Source organism: Myzus persicae, unplaced genomic scaffold (assembly GCF_001856785.1).
Source record: "Myzus persicae strain clone G006 unplaced genomic scaffold, MPER_G0061.0, whole genome shotgun sequence".
NCBI lineage: Eukaryota > Metazoa > Arthropoda > Insecta > Hemiptera > Aphididae > Myzus > Myzus persicae.
This window is the reverse complement of record NW_019101374.1, coordinates 248,103-273,603: the sequence shown is the minus strand read 5'-3', so window position 1 is coordinate 273,603 and position 25,501 is coordinate 248,103. Positions and strand designations below refer to the sequence as shown.

The 25,501-nt window shown below is 26.1% G+C and overlaps 2 protein-coding genes across 7 annotated transcripts in view; one reads left to right on the top strand and one right to left on the bottom strand.

The window, feature by feature from the left end:
- The window catches only part of LOC111028859, a 54,605-nt gene extending 34,399 nt beyond the window's left edge, over nt 1-20,206 (top strand). The window contains exons 3-4 of the mRNA XM_022307629.1: nt 500-614; nt 19,288-20,206. Coding sequence (XP_022163321.1) covers nt 500-614; nt 19,288-19,583 — 411 coding nt within the window. The 3' untranslated portion in view covers nt 19,584-20,206. The remainder of the gene's footprint in view (nt 1-499; nt 615-19,287) is intronic.
- On the bottom strand, nt 1,670-24,451 carry LOC111028857 (prostatic acid phosphatase-like). 6 transcript variants are annotated; one of them, XM_022307625.1, is made up of 11 exons: nt 23,980-24,451; nt 23,638-23,844; nt 22,067-22,195; nt 14,974-15,072; nt 14,233-14,478; nt 13,288-13,482; nt 11,647-11,770; nt 9,948-10,159; nt 9,578-9,749; nt 8,815-8,920; nt 1,671-3,794 (listed from the first exon to the last, which is right to left on the bottom strand). In XM_022307625.1, exons 4-11 carry the CDS (start codon nt 14,995-14,997, stop codon nt 3,758-3,760), a joined length of 1,116 nt encoding a protein of 371 aa, XP_022163317.1. In that variant the 5' UTR covers nt 14,998-15,072; nt 22,067-22,195; nt 23,638-23,844; nt 23,980-24,451; the 3' UTR covers nt 1,671-3,757. The 6 variants fall into 6 exon arrangements, with proteins under 6 accessions (XP_022163316.1, XP_022163317.1, XP_022163318.1 ...); XM_022307626.1 differs by lacking the exon at nt 22,067-22,195; XM_022307627.1 differs by lacking the exons at nt 23,638-23,844; nt 23,980-24,451 and having other exon boundaries at nt 22,067-22,727.
- Nucleotides 24,452-25,501: the final 1,050 nt, after the last annotated feature.

The following is a 25,501-nucleotide window of genomic DNA, read 5'->3' as shown; positions in this document are numbered from 1 at the left end:
ATATAAATCTTTTTCAGTTCAGTATTTCTATTAGTATAAATTATACATTTAATAATAATGTGTATTCGACTTCACCTACAGCATAAATGCCTAATTCCATAATACCTACCAATACTAGATAATATAATTCTCCCTGATCATAAAATACACAGAATTAAAATAGAAATCAACTTGATGTTATGAAATATATATAGGTACAAAATTAGCGAAAAAAAATATGTACCTAAAAAAATCCACGGGAGTTTAAATATAATTTACCCTCACGAATCACGACGTTAGTGGTGAATAAATTGCTTAGGAGTATTTCATGTCCTCTCACTAACTCACTCTCTTTCTACATACATATATTTCCTTTGATTTATTTACGGTACCTAGTAATACATAATATACTACTTGAACCCTTCACAAATATATTATTAAAAACGCAATACGTGCTCTCCCTATATAATTTTAGTTTTTTTGTAATCATTGTATAGTTATAATTATATTTTTTTTTCAGATAGTTTGCGGTATTACCGGGTTAGTTATGGGTATGGTCGCCACTATAGAAGAAAAGGGGAAAATGAACTTGGGCTTAGCAATACCGGCTGGAATTCTGACAGTTATTGCTGCAGGTGTGTTTAATACTATAATATATTATATTATATTACATACATTAACATAGTTATTAATGAATAAGTGGTATGTTTATGGTCTGAAACTCTAAAAAATGTATGCAAATACGCCCAAAAAATATCAAAGTTGACTTAAAACAATCAAATATCGTATCAAAAAAGTGCAGTGTAACTCATAATTCATTCAAAATATACTGTACATTTTGAATAAATTAATAATAGAACACGTATATTACATTATTACAATAACACGCCATATTCACACCTTCTAGTTCTAGTGAATTGTGATACTAACATTAATATTATATAACTTTGAGTGTTTTGCCTACGGGCAACGAGCATGTATTTCCTACGGTATAGGTATGTCTGTAAAAGCATGTGTGACATGTTTACATGCTTGTGTAGACTGAACGAGCTGATCTGTACAAGGTTAATCTAATATAACAAAAATATATATAATTTTAAAATCTCAAATTTAAGAAAAATTAAGTACAATTTACAAAAAAATGTCCTTAAAAATAAAAATAAATACATTCATGGCTAATGTTCACTAAAACGTGTTTGAAAAATATCTATCCACAAAATTTTATTAAATTCGTATAATATGTACAGGTGTTCAGTGACAATAATAAATATGATCGTATTACAATATTGAAAATAGTCTGTATAGGTTATGATATGCCCATTTAGTTATAAAATTTAGTTATTAAATTATACTATATAATTAGGACAAAACATGCTATAAGTCTATATGTCTTTCATCAATATGCTATGATTCAATTGTATCTAAATAGCCATTGAAATAATGGAATCTTCAATATTAAACATTTATAGTATATCAATAAGTGTAAATGTAAAACAACACCTAAGTACCATATAAAATTAGAACAAATTCTAATGAAATAACAACATTTTTCTATAAGACCATAATAATTAACAAAACCATAAATTATATTAAATATTTAAATGTATTAATCGATAACATATTTTATGGAATGCAATTATTAATTTTAACAGTAAACATACCACTTTAAGTATGCCATGTGTTTTTAATTAAAATCGTTCTGCGATGGTTTGACACAATAAAAAAACAACTTATACAAAAACATATGGTTACCTATGGAAAATGAAAATATTTGAGTATAAAATGTATTTTCTAAATTACCAGGTAATTCGTCCTACTACATTACGTATAACTACCTAATTAGGTTATTTAAAGAAATATACATAACCTCAAATATTAAAAACAGACTGATTAAGGAACATGTTGTAAATAAATAATATTGTGTTAATGCTTTTGATGATCATTACATTTCAGGTCAACTAAAAAAAATATTTTTTCTATTTATTACTGTGTTCACTATGTATGCATATAATTTAAAAAGTTATTGTTAACATTATATAGATTGTAAGACTACAACTTAAATGATCGTCGTTAAAATACATTTAGACCATTACATGCACAGTATATCATTTTTATATGTAAAATTATAGCAAGCAATTTCAAATAATTTACAAACAAAATTGCAACTCACAAAACCATTTTCTCCTTGTGTTTATTACTAACATTGATACACTATTCACAAATCATTTAAATGACTGTACAATTATTATTAACATCTATGTTAATGGAACGATAAATACATTTTTTATAAGTAAATATTTTTGATCACATTCTACTTGAATACGCAATATACGGAATTCAGATAAATACTGCCTTTTTATGTCATCACTCATCACCTACTAGGTCATGTTAATAACTCTCTAAAATGTTGTTCTAAATCCGTTTTGATTTCTTCTTGGCAAATATACCTAACCAGTGCAACAGCTTTACAACAATTTCGATAAGAATGTTTTTTAATTAAAAAATATGTGCAGTTCATTATGTATTAAAAAAACAAATGTAAATTATAAATATTGAAACATAATAGTCATTGCGGATATTATACTGTATGAGTGAATTATTTGATTAATATGTCTACTCATTGGGACACAATATTCTCATTTAATTAACTAATATTTTAATGTAGTCAATTAGCAATGAATGGCTTCCACCTGTCTGACAAAAGCAAGCAATCAATCTAAATTGCCGACAGTAACGCCTAAAGAACCATGGTCTTCAACCCGATAACTTTCTAACATAAACGAAATTCTACCTTATATTTACTTACTAAATAATTTGCACGTTCAATTAATAAACATGAATATTCAATGCCTACGAATAAAATATAATCTAACAAGAATCCACAGAAGTAAATAAGATAAAAACTAAAATAACTTAAGATTACAAATTATTTGTTCACAGCGTAAGCCAAACATAATTTCTAATGTATACAAGAACATTTTCTAATAAATATCATACCATTAAGTTTTTATTTATAAGCTTTTTAAGTTAAATTCATATGTATGAAGTATAGCAAGGGGTATCCTGTGAAATTTATAATGCTCTGTAAAACTTGTCCAACTTAACTTTAAATACTTATTATTAAAAAATACATTGAATGTTTATTATTAAAAAAGTCACTTTATATATAAAAAAATGTTTACAAGAGTATTATATAGAAGATACATCTAATCACATTCTACTTAAAAAGTTATAAAATATTTTAATAATAAAGTTAAATCTCATGTATAGGTAACTTTATACATATATTTCAATATTTGTTTTAGAAAAAAAATAATAGTTATACAAATGATTTATTGTAAACACAGAAATAACACTCCAATAATATAATAATAATAATTATAATAAATAAGCACTCTTCAATTATATTGATTCGATTTTTTTATTCCTAAATTTTACTCATACATTTTTATTTTTATTCATAGACTACTTTGAAGAAATTGAGCTGTATACTTTTTTAATATCGCTAATATAATTTTACGGTTACAAATAAATGGATAAATAATAATAAAACGATATTACGAATTATAAAAATCTATACCTATCATCGTAATTTTATAACACAATAGACAATAAATCATTTAATAAATCAAATAACAGCAGAATCGAATGTATAATATTAAATCATAACATGATCACACGGCATAGATCTTAAGTAAATATAAACTAAAATAACTTTAATATAATTAAATACTTATAAGTTTATAACTTATTAATCGGTTAGTAAGTTGCAGTAATCTTATTTCAGTGATACATATCCAATTGGCAAAATCAAACTGAAAAATAATATAATAACTAGCTGTAGTATTTTTTTTTATTTATAAACTTATAATTATATACGTGAATGTCTTTTTTATAGGAATTCATAAAATGTTTAGATTAGGCACGAGAATGAAGTTAAAGTCGTAAATAAAGTTATTCATCAGTATACCACCAATATAAATTAAAAATAAACAACGAAATAGTTGATCATTTTAAAAGTTTTATATTAGATTTAATATTGCCTTTTAAAATTTAAATATTGAAATATGTAATTATAACATTTTCAATCGATGAATGAATGATTGTATATTTGGAAAAAACGTCCAACATAACTTTTGCATTGAATTGCACCAAACGTCTTTCTACAATATGATTCCATTAATTTTTTGCAATGCATTTTTCGAAAGATAATAAATAATAATATATTGTAAACATTTTTTCAATACATTTATTGAACAATTGTCTGAAGTTAATAAAAATGCATCTCTAAAAAAACATTTATTATACGTAAGTATGGTAATATTCGATTTGTGCTCCACATATACAATTTTACACTTGTACAAAAATTCCTTACAAAATATATAAATCACGGTGGTTAAATATTTTAATATTATTTTTTAAATAATCTAAAGCGAAGCAAAATAATAAAAAAAAATCATTTTAAATATAACACTTATTTAATTTAGTGAGTATAAACTTTTAGTTCTAAAAATGTTCAGGTAGGTAGCGTTGGGGTGTTCTCAAAGTATCATACAACTATTCTCTATCGATTGGAATGTGATTAGCTATATGCGAACATAGATGGTATTTTATAAGCAGACGATTTTCACAAATTCTCATTAATTATTGAGAAATAATAGGTATATAATATATTTAATAGTATAAGACGCTGTAAAGTTCTTAAGTATTAAATTTAATAATGCACACCATTTCATACCATTCGAAATGCTTAATTTCCCTAATACATGTATACTGTACATTGTACCTATATGAAAGTTAACAATTTTTTTTTAAATCGCTTGTTGAGTTATTTTATAAGAATATAAGTTAACTTGAAAATTTTAAGTTACATTATTTTAATGTTTAATGAAATAAATAGAAGTTAAATAGTTGGGGAACTCAACTCAATTTAAAATAAATTTCCTACATACATTTCTTAGCTTAATATTTATATTTTATGCCAAATTACGATACTCAAATTTGATAAAAGTAATCATACACAAAAACTGAAATAATGCATTATTTTTGACAGAATAAATGATTGAAAGAGAGGACTCCTCAATGATAGAATCATATTAATTAGTTGAAGTTTAAGGATAATTTAAAAAAAAAATTCCTTCAAACATAGATGATAAAGTTTATAATCAATCAAAAAACAAGATTCCTCATAAGTTTTACTTGCAAACATAGATACCTATACCAATTTAAGAATATTAAAAATTCATTGTCAAGATTTCTTTTTATATAGATCACGTCATCAACGTTGCTTTAAATGTTGAACTAGGTTATCTGGTAGTGTTATTATTGTGAGATTTCAAATTAATATGTTTTGAATGAGACAGTAATTTTCTATGGATATTTATATACTTTATTTTAATCCCTAATGAAATCCAGGAACAGTGCATTAAACACTTCGACAGACCACGATTTAGTATTTACTATACATATAACCTGTATAGTATAATACGGGAGTTTCTAATATTTTTATTTCTATAAAAAACAATAATTTGTACTAAGCAAAACTTACTTTTAATCGACGGGGTTTAAACTAGGAAAAAAATTAACCTCATATGACTATACAATTAATTACCAAAATTATAAGTAACTACATATCATGGAAAAAATTTGAATTTCAAATTAAAAGTAACTCGTTGTATAAGTAAGTTAAAAGTAAATTAGGTTTTTAACTCATTAATGATAAGCCTTGAATATATATATATATATTACCTAAGTATGTTTAATTCTTTAGAATGTAATTTGAATTTTACTTGACAATAGTTTAAAATGTGAAAATAAAGTTGTATTTTTATTTTTTTATAATCATCAAAAATTAACAATATAGAAACAACAATTGCAAATGTATGATTATCAATTCCATTTAAGCTGAGCTGTGTTAGAGATTGGTAGTATACATTTAAATTATTTTAACTTACATTAAAAAATATAAATAAGCAAACAAATCGATGATAAAATAAAAACAAAACAAAACAAGTTATCGTCTAAACATTATAATATAAAAAATAACTAACATAAATAAAAAAAGAAGTAATATTAACAATTAAAATTTAGGTAAACATTAAAATATTTTCATAGAATAATAGATTTTCAGACAAATATAATTTATAAATTAATTGTATTAATCAATAAATTTAAATGATGTGGTATATATATATTTAAATGTAAACAATCCTGCGTAGTTAAGCATTAATAAATTAAAACCCAAATGTATTCAATTTAAATTTTGAAAGATAAACGAATACACTGTAATAGCAGTAAATGAACCAATAATTCATTTACAATATAACACTGTTGTTGTATTTATATTTATTTATGAATATTATGTAAATAATGAATGTGATTACATATAGTTCTTTAAATAATTGTTATTTAGAATTTACCCAATCAACTTAAAATACAAATATTTCCTCATAGAATATAGGTATTAAATGAAAATATGTCATTAAATTTAAACTAATTAGTGAAGTACGTTTATTATATATTTTCTAATAACAGTTAACTAGTATTTAAATTTTTTAAGGTTATATTTTTAATTAACTAAAGCCAAAACCAACTCAATAGTTATCATTATGATAATTAATATTATTTTTGCTTTAAAATAATTACAATATTTAAATATTTCAAAATGTAACGACTACGTTTTACTTTTTCGATTTTTTTTAATTATATATTTTTTTTAATTTAATTAAATTAGGTGTATAATCATATTTTGTACGCCTTTTATTAAAACAATTATAATTTGTGGAGACAATAAAGAAGTAATAGTAACTTCCTCTAAATCTGTTATATAAAAAATATTCTATATCTTTTACTTTAAAAAATCATTCTAAATTCGATCCGTTAATAAATAAACGTGAAACTTTAAAATACAATCTAAATGTCAGTTATTCAAATAAATGTATTGGTCAGAATTTTGTAGACTATTTAGGGCCAACTTATTTCAATTACCTAGAAATTAATGTCAAAAGGTATCTTAGATTAAGTAATAATATTAATATAAATAAATATTTAACTAATGTTTTTATAAATAATTTGTAAATTCAAGTATCTGGTTTATAACTTCTTCTTTATTGTTTTTTTATTGTTTATTTTTGTCATATTTTTAAATACTAAATTGTATATGCTATATTTTAATCTCTAAGGAAATTACTTTGTAATAACTCGCTACCTTCAACTCAAGCTACGCTTAAAGAAGGTAGCTAAACCAAAATGTTTTTTTTTTTTTTTTTAAAAATGATTATTTAGTATACTAATTGTACTAGTATTTCTATTATATTTAATAAATGGTTTTACTTAAAAAAAATAAAAAAAAAATAAAAAAATAAAAAAAACTATTTATTAACACAACCAGCTGTGCCTAATTAGTAATTATTCTTGTTATTTTACCCACATTTTAAAACCGGGGCTTAGATTATTAAAATTTATAATTAAATATAATATCCATACAAAATAATTATAGACCTTTTATAAATGATAAAATCAGTTTAAAGAACTAGAATCTAATAAATATGGCGATAATTTCGTCTTTTTTATATTGTTTATTATTTTTATTTTTTGTAAGTAAATGTTAATTATAAATTTGTGTTTTTTTGTTCATGTTACCGGAAATATATGAATACATCTGATATTATTCATAATGTCTAGACATTGTAAAAAATTACAAAAAAAATACCAGGTATAATATGTATAATGGTCCAGTAATTGTCATTTAGTAGGAACTATAAATTATAACAGTTAATACCAAATAAAAATCAGGCTATATGAAACAAAAATAATATGATAAATGTTTTATCAGTAGATATAGATTTGTCAAACGACACTAATATGACTTGTTCAGGCTATTTTATTATTCATTACTGAAATACATCAAACACTGTAGAGGGTCGTTCATAATTTAACCGTCAAAAATTATTTATATACAAAAAAAATCATTTTCTCCCATATTAGAGTAAATGATGAAATCTTTAATTCAGGAATAATTAATTTAAACATCAAACGACATAATATACGAACATGAGCGATGGAACTATGGACGGATATGATATTATACTCAGTAAATCGTTTGAATTGTATAAATATTTTTTTTGTTTAATGTAATATTTACAATCTATACAACAAGTAGTACAATAAGTAAATTTGATAAATTATTGAAATGTAAAGTGCAAATTTAAATAAACAATTGTTATAATATGACGTGTGCAACATAAATATTATTTTCTGTTTTTTTTTCCGTGATATATCGGATGCTATTCTAACTTAATTATATTGGATAACGTTAACGATAATAATAATCACTAAACCTCTCCCGGTTCAGTGTGTTACATAAAATATATAATATTTATTATTTTTTTATACGGTTAAGGTAGTATGAGATATTATTATTATTATTAAACGTTCGCTATCGATCACGGGAGCAGACATATGAGCATAAAGCCACCATTTTATCTCGTGTGAAGTGTTAAATAGACAAGAGTATTATTATATAAGTAGGAAAACCTTTTATTAATAACAACGATTATCTCATATTCTCATTTAACATGTCTTGGAAATTTGAAGAGCGTAAAATATTCACATGATTGGATAAATCATTGCAAAGTTAAAAAACTGTATTTGTTTAGCATAATACAATTTTTTTTGTGTTTGAATTGTTTAATTTAACATTTTTATAGTTTCTAATTATTTTTATTTAGTATTATTTATTTAGATTTCTCATTTTCTTAAATTAGAGTTGATTATTTTTAATATCTATTTAATATTTTAAATCATACAAACTACATAATAATATGAAATACCTACTCACATGTTTGGTAACTTGACTTTTTCTTAAAGAAAGATAGTATTTTTACAGCAATCATATACGATATTAACATAATTACAATAGCTATAATGACTGATAAATAATCTGGAAAAACAAAATAATACAATTTTAAAATAATTGGGTGTCTATAATATTTATAAGTTATTGCGGTGTACCGTATATAGAACTCATGGAAAAAAACACATGAATGATAAATTATAAATATAATTATAAAATATTTGTTGAAACTAATTGAAACACACAGTTTAAATGAAAAAAAAATTATAAAATATAAATATAAAATATATAGTCCTGATTTTTAATAATTTTGTTCGAGCCTTCAGCATAATATTTAAATTTATCTCCTTTTTTTTGATAAATTAGAGTTCAACATTAAATTAATTATAGATATAATCATTAAAACCATTTTAATAAATTACATTTAAAACATGGAAAAAACACATGAATGATAAATTATAAATATAATTATAAAATATTTGTTGAAACTTATTGAAACAAACAGTTTAAATGAAAAAAAAAATTATAAAATATATAGTCCTGATTTTTAATAATTTTGTTCGAGCCTTCAGCATAATATTTAAATTTATCTCCTTTTTTTTTGATAAATTAGAGTTCAACATTAAATTAATTATAGATATAATCATTAAAACCATTTTAATAAATTACATTTAAAACATAAGCCATTATATTTTTAACAGCTTCAGTTTGAAATACAAATTAAAAAATACGTGTTTGACTCACTGAAAAATGTTGGAATATTATTTTCTACAGCAGATTTGCACTCAACATCCCAGTCAACTGATATTAATGGTCTTAAAACATCAATAAATATATCTAGTTCACAAGCGATTGAATCACAACCAGGTACATGCAGTAAATATGGTTCGTGGTCACTTGTGTTTCGATACGATATCTAAAATATAAAATAATTCACCAAAAAATAATAGGAAAACAAAACCGTATAAAGATTGATACAGTTTTGGTTTAGTTAATCGATGAAAAAAAAGTAGTTCATACTGATTTATATATAGGTACTGAATTTATAAATGTATTTATATATATTATACATTATAGCACCTACATACTTAATATTTATGTGTGCAAAACTCACCGTGACAACATAATTTCCTGTAGTGTTTAACCGAAGTTCAATCATCAAGACAGCTGCATAGGGCACCAGTAAATGTTCGTATAGTTCAAACGCGTTGAGTAAATTAGCTATAGTCATATCATGAGCTGAATAAACCCAAAGCATTCTGTTAGGACTCAGGGTACCATTTTTCTTTTCGTACATATGAGTTACAATCTCGTTAAGTAAAGGACCTGAAACCAAACCTTTATTCTAATATCACTGTAGTCTATAACCATTATATTATATAATACAAATACAACTCATAAAATATACTTTGTAGCTTTGTTATACTTTTGACACTTGAGAAATAAACTAATACATAAAACATTTGTCGATAATTGGCTAATCGGAAATTCATTTTTCCTCAACAACATGGGTGTTATACATACAAGATACAACGTATTAAATTATCTAATACATTCGCGTTTAAAACATATTATGTCATAAAATGAATGCTGTAAATTCTGTAATTCTCGGGGTACGTATTTCAATTTCAGTTTTATATTTTTGGTCATTTTTTATGCTTGCCATTGCCTCACATGGCCCAATGGCCGACAAAATTCATAACCAGCCAATACCGCACAACATTCATAACCCTATACCACGCACAAAGATGACTCGATATTCCACTTGCATTTGATAAAATCAATATCCTAAAAGCACTTACGAAAATGGCTCGAGACCACCACACAGATTCTTTAGAATCCATAACATGTCAACATATACACATCAAATAAATTAATTTCAATAAATAGGTATAGAATATACTTTTTTTAATAACGTTGAAAAATAAATAACACATTGATCGGATTTTATGATAAAATTGAATCCTTCGATCATCTTAGGTGGCTTAATTATTTTCAAAGAACTTAAACATTTTATACATATATGAGCTATAATTATCACTTGACTATTATAGGTACTATAATAAATAATATAGTATCTAATTGGATACATACGTTGGTGTATTATTAGAATTTGTACATTTGGCCATTATGGATTAGTCAAAAATAATATTTTTACTATTTAACGTTAATGAATTCTGGGCTGTTACTTATATTGTATATATTGTAACAAATAACAATTATACATCATTTGAAAATCTTGTAATAATTATGTGCGTGCACTGTGTGGTTCTAGGATATTTGAATCAAATACTGAAATTTGTGTGTGGTTTTGACCCATGCGGTTTTCAATAATTTTTCTATAATGGATTCTTTAATACATAATTTTGAAGTTTTTAATTTAAACCAGAATAGGTGGCAGGTTTGAAATTATTTCAGTGAAGTTTTTATATTTGTAAGTAGGTATACCTTACACAGTTACACAATTGTGGACCTGACATTGGTCCAACCTAACAATCATAAGGTATATAAATCACACATAATATATGATTGTTTGATATCCTGAAAAGAAGATTTTTAGAAAGAAAAATAAAATATAAATTAACGGCTATCCAATCAGGATTCAAAATAAGACAGTCTGTTTCTCTGATAGAAAACCAAATTAAGGCCATTAAAAAAAAACTGATTCCTACCTAATTATATCACTTATATTTTACTTTATTGAGTTTAAAGATCTTAAAAGTCGCTGTTCTTTTTATTCCCATAAATCCATGCAGTATATTTATTTGACAAATAAATTATTATGATTATTTAGAATTTAGAAAAACACTTGCCAGCTTTTAATCTTTTCATAGTATTAGTGTGTGTCGCCAATTCTACATTTTCTTTAACTATTGTTAATAATGATTCAGGAAATATTCTTTTAGTCCACTCCGGTAACGTGTAGTTGAACTGTGACTATAAAACAAAATCATCACCTATTCTTATATTTATCAAAATTAAAAATTGTGCAAATTAAGTGTCACAATCACTATAAAATACAAAGAAGAAAAAAATAAAATTATTCTTGGTTAAAATGGACTAATAAAATAAAATACCCAAATTAAATATACTTTTTTGAGAAATAATCAGTAAATGGAACATAGTCAAATAAATAAAAGAAACACTTATTAAACAACAACCTAGCTAATCCTAAAATGGTTAGTATTTTTTTTTTTGTTAATTAGGTAAACAATTAAAACTTATAATGAAAATTTATTTTATTTTACAAAACGGGAAGAGTTCATTACATAAGATAGTAGTAATAGAGTAGTACAGTATAAAATGAATGCTTAACGGAAACTATAGGCTTGTTTATTGAAGAGGGAAAGAAGGCAAATACGGAAATGAAATATTCCAGATACAAGCTTTATATATATGTATTATTTGAACATAGAACATCAAATATACTATCACAGTATCTCCATAAACAAACTTCTTTTTTAATTAATAAAATGCTATTATTATTTATTAATGTAAAAATTAAAAACATAATATTTCAATAATAACTGTATACCTAGCAGTATTTCCATATTAAAATATAAGTTTAATTAGTTTTACTTTCAGTACATAAGGCATGAGTAACTAGTAATTAGTAACTAGTAATTGATTTTTCAACACTTCTATATATTTGTCTTAAAATATAAAACGAAGTTACAAAAGTATATGACCTATGTATTAAGTTTAAAATAATTAAATTGTCAATAAAATAAAATAAAACTGATTATTAATAAACATAAAATATGAAAATATTAAATTCTAAGCAAAAAAATGTATATGTGCAGCTGTCGTTATAGACTAATAATAATTACATTATGAATTATGATGCACCGAAATAAAAAAGAAATGGTGAAATATTTTAATTTCTACCAACATTATAATATAAAATTTATCGTCATAATAGAATGTAAAATTATAAAAAACGCAAAAATCTACTTTAAAAATTACTATATCTAACACATGGTTCAGGGCCGTATTTAGAGGGGGGGATTGGAAACATTTTCCACGGGCGGCCAAATATTGATCTATTTCGGGGGGCAGGCACTGCTGTAACCCGGTGTAGTATTGTATCAATAAATACTTTTTTTTTGGAAAGACTTTGTACTATGACACGACCCTTGTGAACTTAGCAGTGCAATGATAATGGGTAAGTGCTAGCATAGAATATAATTTATATTATTTTAACTTAAACACAGTTGTAGATAGACAACCATGACTTAACCATAAAGAATTAAGAACTAAAAATGTGTTAAGAAAAATCAAAAAAGTGGATCTATTTTTTGGTGGGGGGGGGGTAAAATGATGGTCGCCCCAGAGCGCAAATATTGTAAATACGGCCCTGAATATGATGAATCAGTAAGCATAGTATATTTATAAATTTACAATATACATATAATTTATTAAAGCACCTATAGTAGTATATGTTTAATATTTACCTCTACAAGAAGTGCATCATATAGTACCGTAGTAGATTTCATAACTGTTTTTTTACCCATTTCCAAGTTGCTATTTTTTTCTATATATTTGAACGCCAAACTAAACTGTGTGTAAAATTTTTGTACCTCGAAATCGTTTAGTACGTTGTCCATCTCCTGTGAATAAAGTGGACAAGATGCTGACATTGACAATAACTAAAAGAAATTCAATACAAACATTATGATAAAGTTGTAATACTAAGACGAATATAATGATTAAAAAATGAACCGCAACATATATTTATGCATATTTTTGTGTTTTTATAACACACGAGACATGTACCTATACAAGTATCAAATACAACAATTAAATCGAAAACAAAATGTATAGGTACTCGTATTTAAAATCTACCAGACCTCAAAAATGTGTACAAAATGGCAAATGGTTAAGACAAACAAAGTCATGTCATGCTTACTATTTGATATTTTCTACATGAGCTCAATTATTTTGAGTTTATTGGTACCCAAAATCCAAATGAACTTTAGCGGTGTCGTTAGACGAAACTGAGCTGAATAGATGAAAAAACTTACATTTTCACGACAAATTGAATATTACGTCATGACCTCAATGCGTCAGTCTGTCTACTTGAGAAAAAAATACATTAAAAAAACTAAAAGCACTCTAACCATCCGTCTTGAAACCTAGCCTAACTAATTTCTCCTTGTATATAGTCCACTCTCGATTTTTACTTAGTCTGCATGCACAAATTATGAATACGTGACTTTTTCTAGCTTATCGTGTTTTTCGTTTTAAATAACTACCGTGGTAGAATATATTGTTTTATTACGAGATAAAATAAACACATCGCCGAAATTAACAAACACAAAATATTAATTTTGAAAACATTATTAATTCATTCTGATAAAACAAACACGCCCAAGCCACTATACATAAAATATACATACGTTATCCATGGATTTCGGCACAGTGTGTATCGGAACTAGTTGAATGTGCTTTCCAGGTTCCATGTTCCAATCGTCAGGTCCCACGGGAGGATACAAACCGGCTAGATTAGCCTGGGCACTCGTTATGGTCCGATCGTAGTCAGAGCTCCGTACATAAACGTCTTCTGCAGAATACACTTCCGGCAACCATTCGCTGTACCGTTTTTTCAACCATTTTCCCAATTTAAATTGTTTTTCTATTCCAGACTAAAAGGCAAAAAACATAACCCACATATTGGCACATATTGTAGTAAGTCCATCGTTTTAAGGTTGATGATGATGCACAAAACGATGAGTACCTACTATAACATTTTTTTGTTATATATCCAACTTTCATACTATACCATCCCACACACAATAAGTATAATAAACTGTAATGTTATAAATCTTAAATTTTGTTTGATTACTATTTGTATTTTTTTCTAATATATATTATAATATAGTATGACATCATGTGAATTTTTGCAATTTTCACAAATTTAAAATATAACACATTGATACACAACACAATATGAATATATACAATTTTAAATTTATTTGTATTAAAGAGACGTTATAACAAATTAATATATATATATAGCATACATCAGCGTTTAAAGTCGTTATCGCAGATAAAAAAACTAATGGTATTATTGTAAGATAAAGACAATACTCATTATCTTTTTTCAGATTTTCAAATGCTCAATTAAATTAATTACTTACTGGCGTTAGTTGGCCAAATCCCATAGGCCAATAAGATTTATTAGCGTATGGGTCGTTTGTATAAGTATGCTCAATTGACCGATCACCGTGTCTGTACAACTAAATCATATAAAACAAATAGTCTTAAATATTTATTCTGAAATCATAATTTATTAAATGTTGATAGATGCATTATGAATTTATGTTTTATAAGAATATCAGTATTTTAATTTTCATAACATATTAAGAGATTTTTCAAATATATTATTTATCATAACAATAAAATATTAATAACAAACAAAATTACACAATCGTTTTAAGAGTAGAAGTAAATAAATGCGAAATACAGATTTTTATCAATTATTGTCAACCATATGTCCATAAATTAGTCACAGAAGTTCTAAGGCACCTACCTACTTTAGAGACATGCACATATATATGACTACGCAGTCTAAGTATAATATATGTTATACATTAATAGTATTTTATACTATAGATAATTGTAATCTTATTATATAGATCATTATCCTAATTCGATAATTGGTACATATACTAGTGGCAACAATATAATTTGTGAGTATGCTCGTTTTACCACCTACAAAATGTATACTTTCTATAATTCGCAAGTTATTGTTATCATGGTTTTTTAACTGTAAAAATAATATGAACTATAATAATAGTTAACAATCTAGTTATCAACTATCTGATTTGATGATATTCAACATTTCAAAGCACAGATTGATATCTAATGGCAAATATTTGTGTTTAAACATAAAAGCAATTTTTGTAATTTCAATCGTCGTTGCATACAACCGGTAGAACATAAAGATTATTTAGTGATTATTATTATAATTATTCATTCATATGAATATCATTAGATAATACATACTAGTGTGGAAAATACGAGATGTCCGTATTTATAAGCCAAAGGATCCACGCTGATAATATTTCCAATATTGCAGATAAATAATATTGTTGTTACAGTTAATTTATTCATATTTTCAAACGGTCGTAAAGTTTGATCTTATAAAAAAATATGTATACGAATAAATGCACTATGCCATATTCTAGAACACACTGATTAGGTATAGTAGTTATATACGTATACGTAACAATGATTATATTATGAACTGACCGAACTGTTACATATACCTGCATACAAACAAATAGCAATACCTAACCATTGAACTACAATTATATTATAAACCGCTTTTAATCATTTCGATTTATTTTGTGGTTACTATGAAAATAATATTATAATAAGTAGTACGCAATCATTATTTGAAATTATAAACTAACAGATTTTATGAAACAGTTATCTAAAAATATTATACATATTATATTATCATTTAATTAGATTATAAATTATCAACAAATACTGTTATGCATTATATTTGTTTATTTGAATAGGTACATCAACCTTATGCACTATATTTATACACTTAATACATCTTAAATGATTTTTATTTTTAAAATGTTTATAATTTACTCTCCTAACAGCAGTACCTATAACAAACACTTAACTATGCCATAGTGAATATTTTGTATACCTCTGCTTTTAATTATCTATATTGCCACACGATTTGTTATCTTTACTCTTACATAATCTCATTATTAATTGGCCTTCGTAGCTTTATTCAGATATCAAGCACTAATATTATTATATTCTATATTTCATTATAAAATGTCATATTTCATGGTATTATTTACATATATAATACCATAATATTAATTATGGAGTTACCATAGTGCCATGCTGGTAACAAATAAAAAAAAATATCTGTATAATACATATATATTTGTAATTTGTATAGTTAATAGTTAAAATACAAACAGATCGGGATTAAGGATAATAATTAAGAAGATAGTAGAAAGTAATAATTACTACAGAAAAGTATTTAGGCTGGCCGATACGAGGGAAATGAGCAGACTAATGATAGAATTTAAGTCTGAAACGAATCGGAAAAAAATATAACGAATAGATGGAGACTAAATTAATCCAAATCGCTAGTTTTTTAATGAATTTTAATTGTCTGTACTTGTAGTATATTTAATATGCATATGAAATTAACTTCTGATGAAATAACTTAAGTATTCAATGTTTAAAATAAATATTACTTCCAAGCTCTCGCTTATGGCAGTTTGAAAGTATATATTGATACAAAGCATAAATTATATTCGTGGTTCTTATCATAATAAAGGAACCACAAAATATTAGTTTTATATAAGTTCAAAATAGTTCTGAACAACGTTGTTTTAAACATTTTCACTTTTAATTTTTTTTTTTTTTTAAGATTATGCAAATTAACTGTCAAACAATAATTCTGTATGTAAATAAATTAGATATTTGGTATAATAAGATCAACTAACGATAAATAACATTTTCATGAGAATTATTCTTTTTACTTTTATTTCATGAATTATAGATATCATATTAATGTATATTATAATATATTATTTTAATTTTCCTTAAAAACATTTTTATTGAATAATCATTATTCATTATTATGCAAATTCTATGTAAATATATTTTTTTTGTTTTCTAACAACTTGAAGATAAATAAACATATTTTTATATTTTAATTAGTTTTAAACTATTTCAATATTCAAATACATAATCGTACAAATGTATATTATGTTATTATACATTATGACTATTGTGACTATTTCGGCATGGTATTATTATTGTTTTTTAATCGTATAAATATTATTTTATTTAAAATAAAGAGAATAATAAGCAAAGAATATATTGTAAAATTCTCAATAAAGTAAAATATGGGGTTATTAAATGTTCTACCTCTTTTAATTTTACGTAATCGCTTTTGAATGTTGAATCCTGTTAGCTGTATAAAACGTTCATATAACATATACGGTACAAGGTCAAAGATCAATATTTCTTGGGTCATGTTACTTTATGTTCTTTTATGTTCCATTATGAATGCTTTACGAATTATGATAAACCAATTAATGACATTATCAATAAATATTAAATACGTTTTACCTAAATGCCAACATATATTTTTGATTAATATTATAAAGAACCAAGGAAGAATTTGTAATTAAAAAAAAGATAAATTATTATTTTCGTTATTGTCTTAATTTTTCGTTCGAGTAAAAGCAATTGAGGAACCTTTGTTTGAGTTATTCGTAATATTTTTTAATAAAATGACTGATTAAGATCTTTTGTGCCACAGATCGGAATTTAAACAAACGAAATACATTCATTCATCTGGCTCTGAAGTGATTTACTGTCCGCAAAACTCAAAATAAATAAATAAATTGATAAAAACGTAATTTTATACAATTGCACCCAGTAGCGTGATTATGTGGAGAGTATGTGGGGACATAACTCCTCAGAGCCTTTTTTTTTTAAATAACTATAATTCAATTCTTGTGATCCCTTGGTTACAGAATATTTTAAGATTTTTAAATAAAAATGAATGGACAATGGTTAAATTATCACAATTAAAAGATAAAACTGATAAAAAAAATTACGACTTACGACTTCTGGTATCATTTTTAACCGCTCAAAACTCATACCTTCTTAAAATAAACACAGAATAAATTAAAACTGTTAATATTGTTAATAATTTTAATTTTTGCAAATTACACAATAATATAGCCCAGAATTTAAATACCCTTGGTTGTAAAGCAAAACCCGTTTTAGACTTCTGTAGTCTAGAAAAACAATTATTCCCATGCATTGAACTTGTTAGGAAATCTTACAGAACTCATACAAGAAAAAAATCTGTAAAACGTTGTTAGATAAAACTAAACAAAATATATGAAAAAAACTACGTTATCACACCATCTTAGAATTTGTTGATTGTAATAGGTACATAAAAACAAAAAATGTTTAACCGTGGTATTTTTACTTCATACTTCAATATAGTCACGACTAACATATATAAAAACGAATAATTTTCTTTATGACTTTAATAATAAACATCATATATAATTAATACATTTTTCTAATTAAAATATTTGCTGTGGTAGTAAAAACACCCCTCAATACCCCTTAGTGATGCCTATGACTCCATCGGTAATATTATATTTCATTAATGAGAACTGCATTAAATAAATATTTTTACCGCATCACGAACATGGATCAGTTGGCTTTCCAATTACATTAGTTAACATATACAGTGACGCAACAAGGGGGGGAGGTGTTAGGTACTGGTACCTACTTACACGCCGCGGCACCAGAGAGTACTTGCCATTTTGGGGAGGCATCAATATTAACATCACGCGCTGTATTACAGAATATGTTTGTTATACAATTGTATTAAAATATTAACATTTTTCATTGATTTGACATAATATTATGTTATACAGCCGGCAGCATTTACATGAGCCACGGTTTCAGCGGTTACCGACCGCAACAGCTGTGCGACCCTCGACTGCAACCGTTCCGGTTTCTGGGGCCCACCGTCCGGTCCGCGGTGGCGCTCTCGGTGCTGTGGCTGGCCGCTTGTCTGTTGCACGCCTGTCTGCTGTACGTCTCGGCACGGTCGCTGTTCCGGAACGGGCAAATCGTCGTGCTGGCCACTATACTTATTTCGCTCACGTTGCTCACGTTGCTGTCCACTGCTGCGCTAGTGCACATCGACTGCAAGTACGATCCCGATTGACCCGGCCCGGAGGCCCAAATGCCAACGGCTTCGGTCAGCGTAATTGGGCCCAGCCATTTGTCCACGGACAGAGCCACGAAGGTAGCGTGGGTCATATAATACCATATACCATATACCGAGATATACCGGGTGCCGCGTATGTCAAACGCTTTGTGTTTATATGACAACATTTTGTAATTTATGTATTTTATATCATGTACATTTGTATTGTATATTAATGTATATACATCGTTATCGTTGACGAAGTAAAGCTTTGTATCGTTACCGTAAAAAAAAATTATGAACAATACGACATTCGTACGCGAAGAACATGCTTTCGTGTACAAAATACGAATATGATCTTATAATTTATTATTGGTACCATATAAATTTAATGTGAATTAAATGATATACACAGCTTTCCTGCTGTCAAACTGTGATAGCACATAATATTTAAGTTCCCGAAAACATTTTTTTTACACATTTCTGAGCTATACCTAACCAACAAAATTAAATTAAAAAAATAAATGGATAATTAATTGCGTATTTAAATTACACAGTTCACAGAAACCTAAAAACATTTTACTCTAAAACTTAATTTTTTAATGCATTTTAACGTAAAATGTTCAATAACAAATAATTCTTTAAATCCAAAACAAGAATTCAAGACAATAATTTAAAAACTTTTCAAGCTCTTATTTATTATTATTTCATTTTGTTTTTTTGATTAGAATAGTAGACTTCTGTAAATATTTGATGACTTAATCTGTCCATTGTTCGTTGTATAAATCATTTTCACAAATGTATAAATGTATAATATGTAAATATAAGTCAAAAAGTTTTCAACAAAATTCAATAGTCAAAGAATATATTATGCTATAATAAGTTCAATATAAATGTTAAAAACCATTGATTAGGTTAAAAATAAAACATAAATAATATTTTGTAAACATATTGAATAGTATTTTCAGAGTGTATACCCCTGTACTCGGTTTTAAAGTATTATGTTCCAAAGTTAAATTGTTTTCAAACAAACTTCGTTGTTTAATAGGCATACAACCTAATTCTTGGTTAGGTACATACAATTAAACATTATTAGGATTATTTTTAAAAATTGTTGTTTTTTATACTAAAACCCTATATCTATAGCTTAAATATAATATCCAATCATGGTGTTAATTGTTGAATAATGATTTTCAAAGCCATTAAGATATTACAGAAATTATGATAATAAGTTATTAATAACGTACCACAGCCCACAATATATGTATTGTATAATGAACCTACCACATAATATACCTATATGTGCTTAAGAATTATATTACACTAGTTTTTTTTATTTTCAGAAAATCTTATTTATTATTGTTTATTGTATATAAACTTTTGATTTAATTTACAATTTGTTAACTATATATTTATTATAATGTTCTTCTGATTCAAGACTTTAAGAATAGGTACTTTAAGGTTTACAAATAAAATAATGAATATAATTAAATATGTTTAGAACAAAGGCCATATAAATAAGTTTATAATTTCTATGAATTTATAATCTACGTGTATTCAATAATTGTAAAGCTAAAAATGTTCACATGTAGTCATGTAGAATATTTAAAACGGTGTACAAAAGATATAGGTTGTTCATTTTTAAATAAATATAACTTGAATATAGTTTGAATAAATAAGATAACTAAAAATTGTAAAATTGTAATATTGTTAGTTTCTAATTAATACCTTTTGAATAACTTAAAAAAATGATTTTGTTTGAAATTTGTTGAAATCAATTTTTTTACATATGATATTTTTGATTGTTTGACTTATAGAGTTGTGTTTGATATATATGCTTGTTCAAACGTCATACGAACCAAATTCAAAGTTTAGTTTAAAATTTTCTGATACAAGTTATTGACTACAGTAAAGAAAAAACCCTTACAGGTCACTTGGGGTCTTGAATAGACATTCGGAAATTACTTAAAGTTAACCCTGATACCAAAACTTTAGAAAATCTATTTGAACTCTATATTGTCTAAAGTTATCCAGTTATACATTTTCTTACAAGAATATAGTATTTTTAGAAAAATATTTTTAAATCATATTTACATTTTTTACATTTTTTTTAAACTAAAATTATCAAATTTAGTAATTTAAGTAGGGATCAAATTTAGTGGATTTGTAAATAATATTTAAAAAACATAATATATCTATTGCAATGAACACGGAGATTAAAAGGATTAATAAACATCTAGAGTCTGTCTTCCTAGTAAGTACCTATACGAACATTGATTAAATAAATATATAATATGATCAATGCTACTAATAATACCAACGATATTAAGTTTAATTTGAAAATGAAATAATAATTCGGTACTCGGAAGGTATCGTGGAGGTATTAAATATATGTAAGTACCTATGTAATCATCAATTTATCATCGATGGTACTGAATGTTTTATATTTTTGGTTTATTTTACTAATGTCAATAATATTTACATTAGCTGTATTTTAATACCTGGAAAGAATGAAAATGGAACTTTCAATGGGCTTATGAAGAAAGCGTCGCCAGTCACAAATTCAAGTACCCAACAGCTCTCTGAAATTTGTACTCTCAAACAGTCTCTCACCAGCACGACAGTTCATCCTTTTAAACATTTTATATATGTTTTTTACAATCAATTAATATGTTTGATGAATTTAGCATACTAGTTCTACATGATTTTATGAAATAAAAAGTTGTATGATTGATTTTATTGACCTAGTGAAAGAACACTGGTAATAAATAATTATTTTTAAGAAAATGTATACAGTTTTTACTTTTGTAATGTATACAACAATTATCAAGCATATACCATTCACTAGTCTCGATTACAAATATAAACTTAAATAATAATATATAATACATATATTCACTGTTTAGTAGGTAGTAGGTATATATGTATAATATTCATAATGTTATACGATCAACCCATGAAACATCTGATGGGTCATCACTCATCATTTTATGGTATATATTATTAGTAATTTTGTTTGGTTTTTAGTGACATTTTCTCCTACTAAACTTACTCTTTATTATTACTTTATATTATATTGATAGCTCAGTCAGTCATTGAAATGTTTGATGTGTATATTAAATACTTCAAAAAACCATTATTAAGTATTTTTTTTTTTTTTTTTTTTTTAATTGATCCTGAGCCCGGCAACTGAGGCCATTAGGTACTGTAGGTTTTTGTATTGATGGTTTGTAGGTTTTTGGAACGGTAGGGGGAACACGTGTGTGTTTGTTTTGGCAGAATTTCGAATGGGGCACCCGTAGGTTTCTGCCATGCCCCGGGGGTGGGGGATGGCAGCACTTGCTCTCCGGTCACCGCGACTTGTCCGGAGAAAAATGCCGCCCGGTGGCCGAGGATCGAACCGCGACCGGCTGCGTCGCAGCGGAAGAGTCAGACCACTCGGTCACCTCGTCCCCCTATTAAGTATTTTGTAACTTATGATAAATAATGTAAGTACCTACTAGAAAAGTAGAAATGTGATGTAATTAATTAAATTATGACCAATCCGTTATCCCTGTATCAATACTTTGTCTAGGGGCCCTGGTTAAAAATCATACCATACTAGTTGGTCTTAGTTCCTACAAAAAAATATATTTTCTTTGATGGTCTCTCACAAAGATTTTCTTGAGCGTTCTTTAAAGAGTATTTTTCAAATACACTGTCTGTCTGGTTAAAATATTTACTTCGTCAGATTTATACTTGTGCGTGATGTTTTTTTCAATAACTATTTCATTTTCACTTTTATAAAAAGATTTACATAGGTACTCGTATTGTAACATGTTCTTTTACACGTCGTCATCGTCCGATATCATTTTTTAGACATTCATAGAATGAAAATTTAAAATCGTCAATAACATTTATACGTTTGCAGCCTTTTTCACTAAACGAGACTTTCCATTTTATCTATCGAATATAAACACATACGCTATTATAGTGACATAATCAGTTTACCTATAATATTATTTTGTCACATATTTAACGAGTTAAATTATTTATTATTTAATGGTTTTGATAAATAAAGATTTTTACTTACGGTTCAAACAACCCCTTGGTATTTTTTTTACGTATATATAAAAATATTGTTATATATAACAAGGAGGGGTTATGCCCCCCCCCCACAATTGAAAATATCTGCGTACTCCACTGATTCGCTGAATTTTCTTTAATTTAAATATCGTATGCCAATGCTAAATTATCCGGTGCTAAATTCTAGGCGCTGAATTGTCACGTGCTAAAATAACTGCACAGAAATGTCACAAAACATGATAAACATTGCTTATGAGTTATGGCACACGCCACACACAATAATAAATACGAAGAAAATAAAGAAATATATAAATATAAAAAAATATGAATAAATAATAATATGTTTTACATGGCATGATGTTGTCATCTGATTTTTTTCTTATGGAGAAGGTAGTGTTTTTTGACCAGACAAAATCCAAGTAACTTGATTGCCCAATACCACCTCAATCTATACCCATGGTTTGCTCGTTACAATAATTAATCAAAAGTAATTTATTCACGTGTTATATATTTTCTTATACTAAAATATATAACAGATATGTACAACAAATGACTAATAACTATTTATCGACCCGACAACACACACGTCACAACTATAAAATACCTTAAGTAAATATACAACGGAACTTTGTAATTAATCCAACAGTAAAAATAAAAATACTTTAAAAACTGCTTCTCAAAAATTGCACGGAAAAAAATAAACTGTGCATGTGATCTCACTTACGCCTATATTGAGTGCTGTTAAAGTGTTAAATATAATCTTTTAAGTGCCTATAAATCGCCTACATGCCTAATAGATTAACAGATACCTATACCGAACTACAGCAGAAAACCTTGACTGAAAATTATACTTTCAATATTATATTAATATTAGGTATATAAATTATTTTTACTTTTTAAATTATTATAGAAACTAAATTTCTAGTTGTTGTACTATCAATTTAGTTTTAAATAGTTTGATAAGACTCTTAACTTTATAATCTTATATATACTTTATAGACACTAACTAGGAACTCATAATATTACTCATATGATTTATTTTTAAAAATGTTTAATAAAACAAATGAAGGCGGGTTTCCACTGTACACGCCAGCGCATACGTGCACACAAATCATTTGCTGTGATTGGTTGTTTAGGTTAGGTTACCACACGATTATCCAAATTACCGTGTTGTTGGGCATAGCTGAACATTTTTCGTGTATACGGCACACGCATTAGTGGAAACCCGCCTTGACTAAGCCTTGGCCTTTAATTATATCATGAAACATATTTCTGTGAAGTTTCAGTGTGTCAATATTTAAGCCATCCTTGTAAAATGTGCATGTTATTTGTGGTCATATTTTTTGAATCAATTAAAAAAATGTCCACATTACATAAAAATAATCAAACTTCACAGTTAAATCTTAGCAGTAAGCCAGAAAGTATAGAAGTTGTACTGTTTTCATATTTAAGAGGTTTTTTCGTATTCTAGATTCTTTTGGTGCATCTAAGTTTAAATCTGACCATACTTTTTTTGCAAATTCCCATACAATGTTGAATGCATCTCTCAAATTTGAAATAATATCCTCTAAAATATGCAAACGTGGAGCGGAAAGTATAAGATATAATGATTTACTTTGCAAAACTGCGTATTTTTAGTCTTCATGTTTAAAAATACTTATCACTATTTTAATCACTACCTATAGTCTATCGTATAGGTATGCAGATTTCAATTGTTTAAAATATTAATTTGCCTTAAAACTTGCATCGTGATGTTCAGTTTTTGGAAAATCTGACAAAAATGTCAATAGTTTAAAGTAATTGTTCATTACAGAGAACAGAGAAGTATATCGTGACTTCCATCTAGTAGTACAGAATGGCCTTGTGGAAAT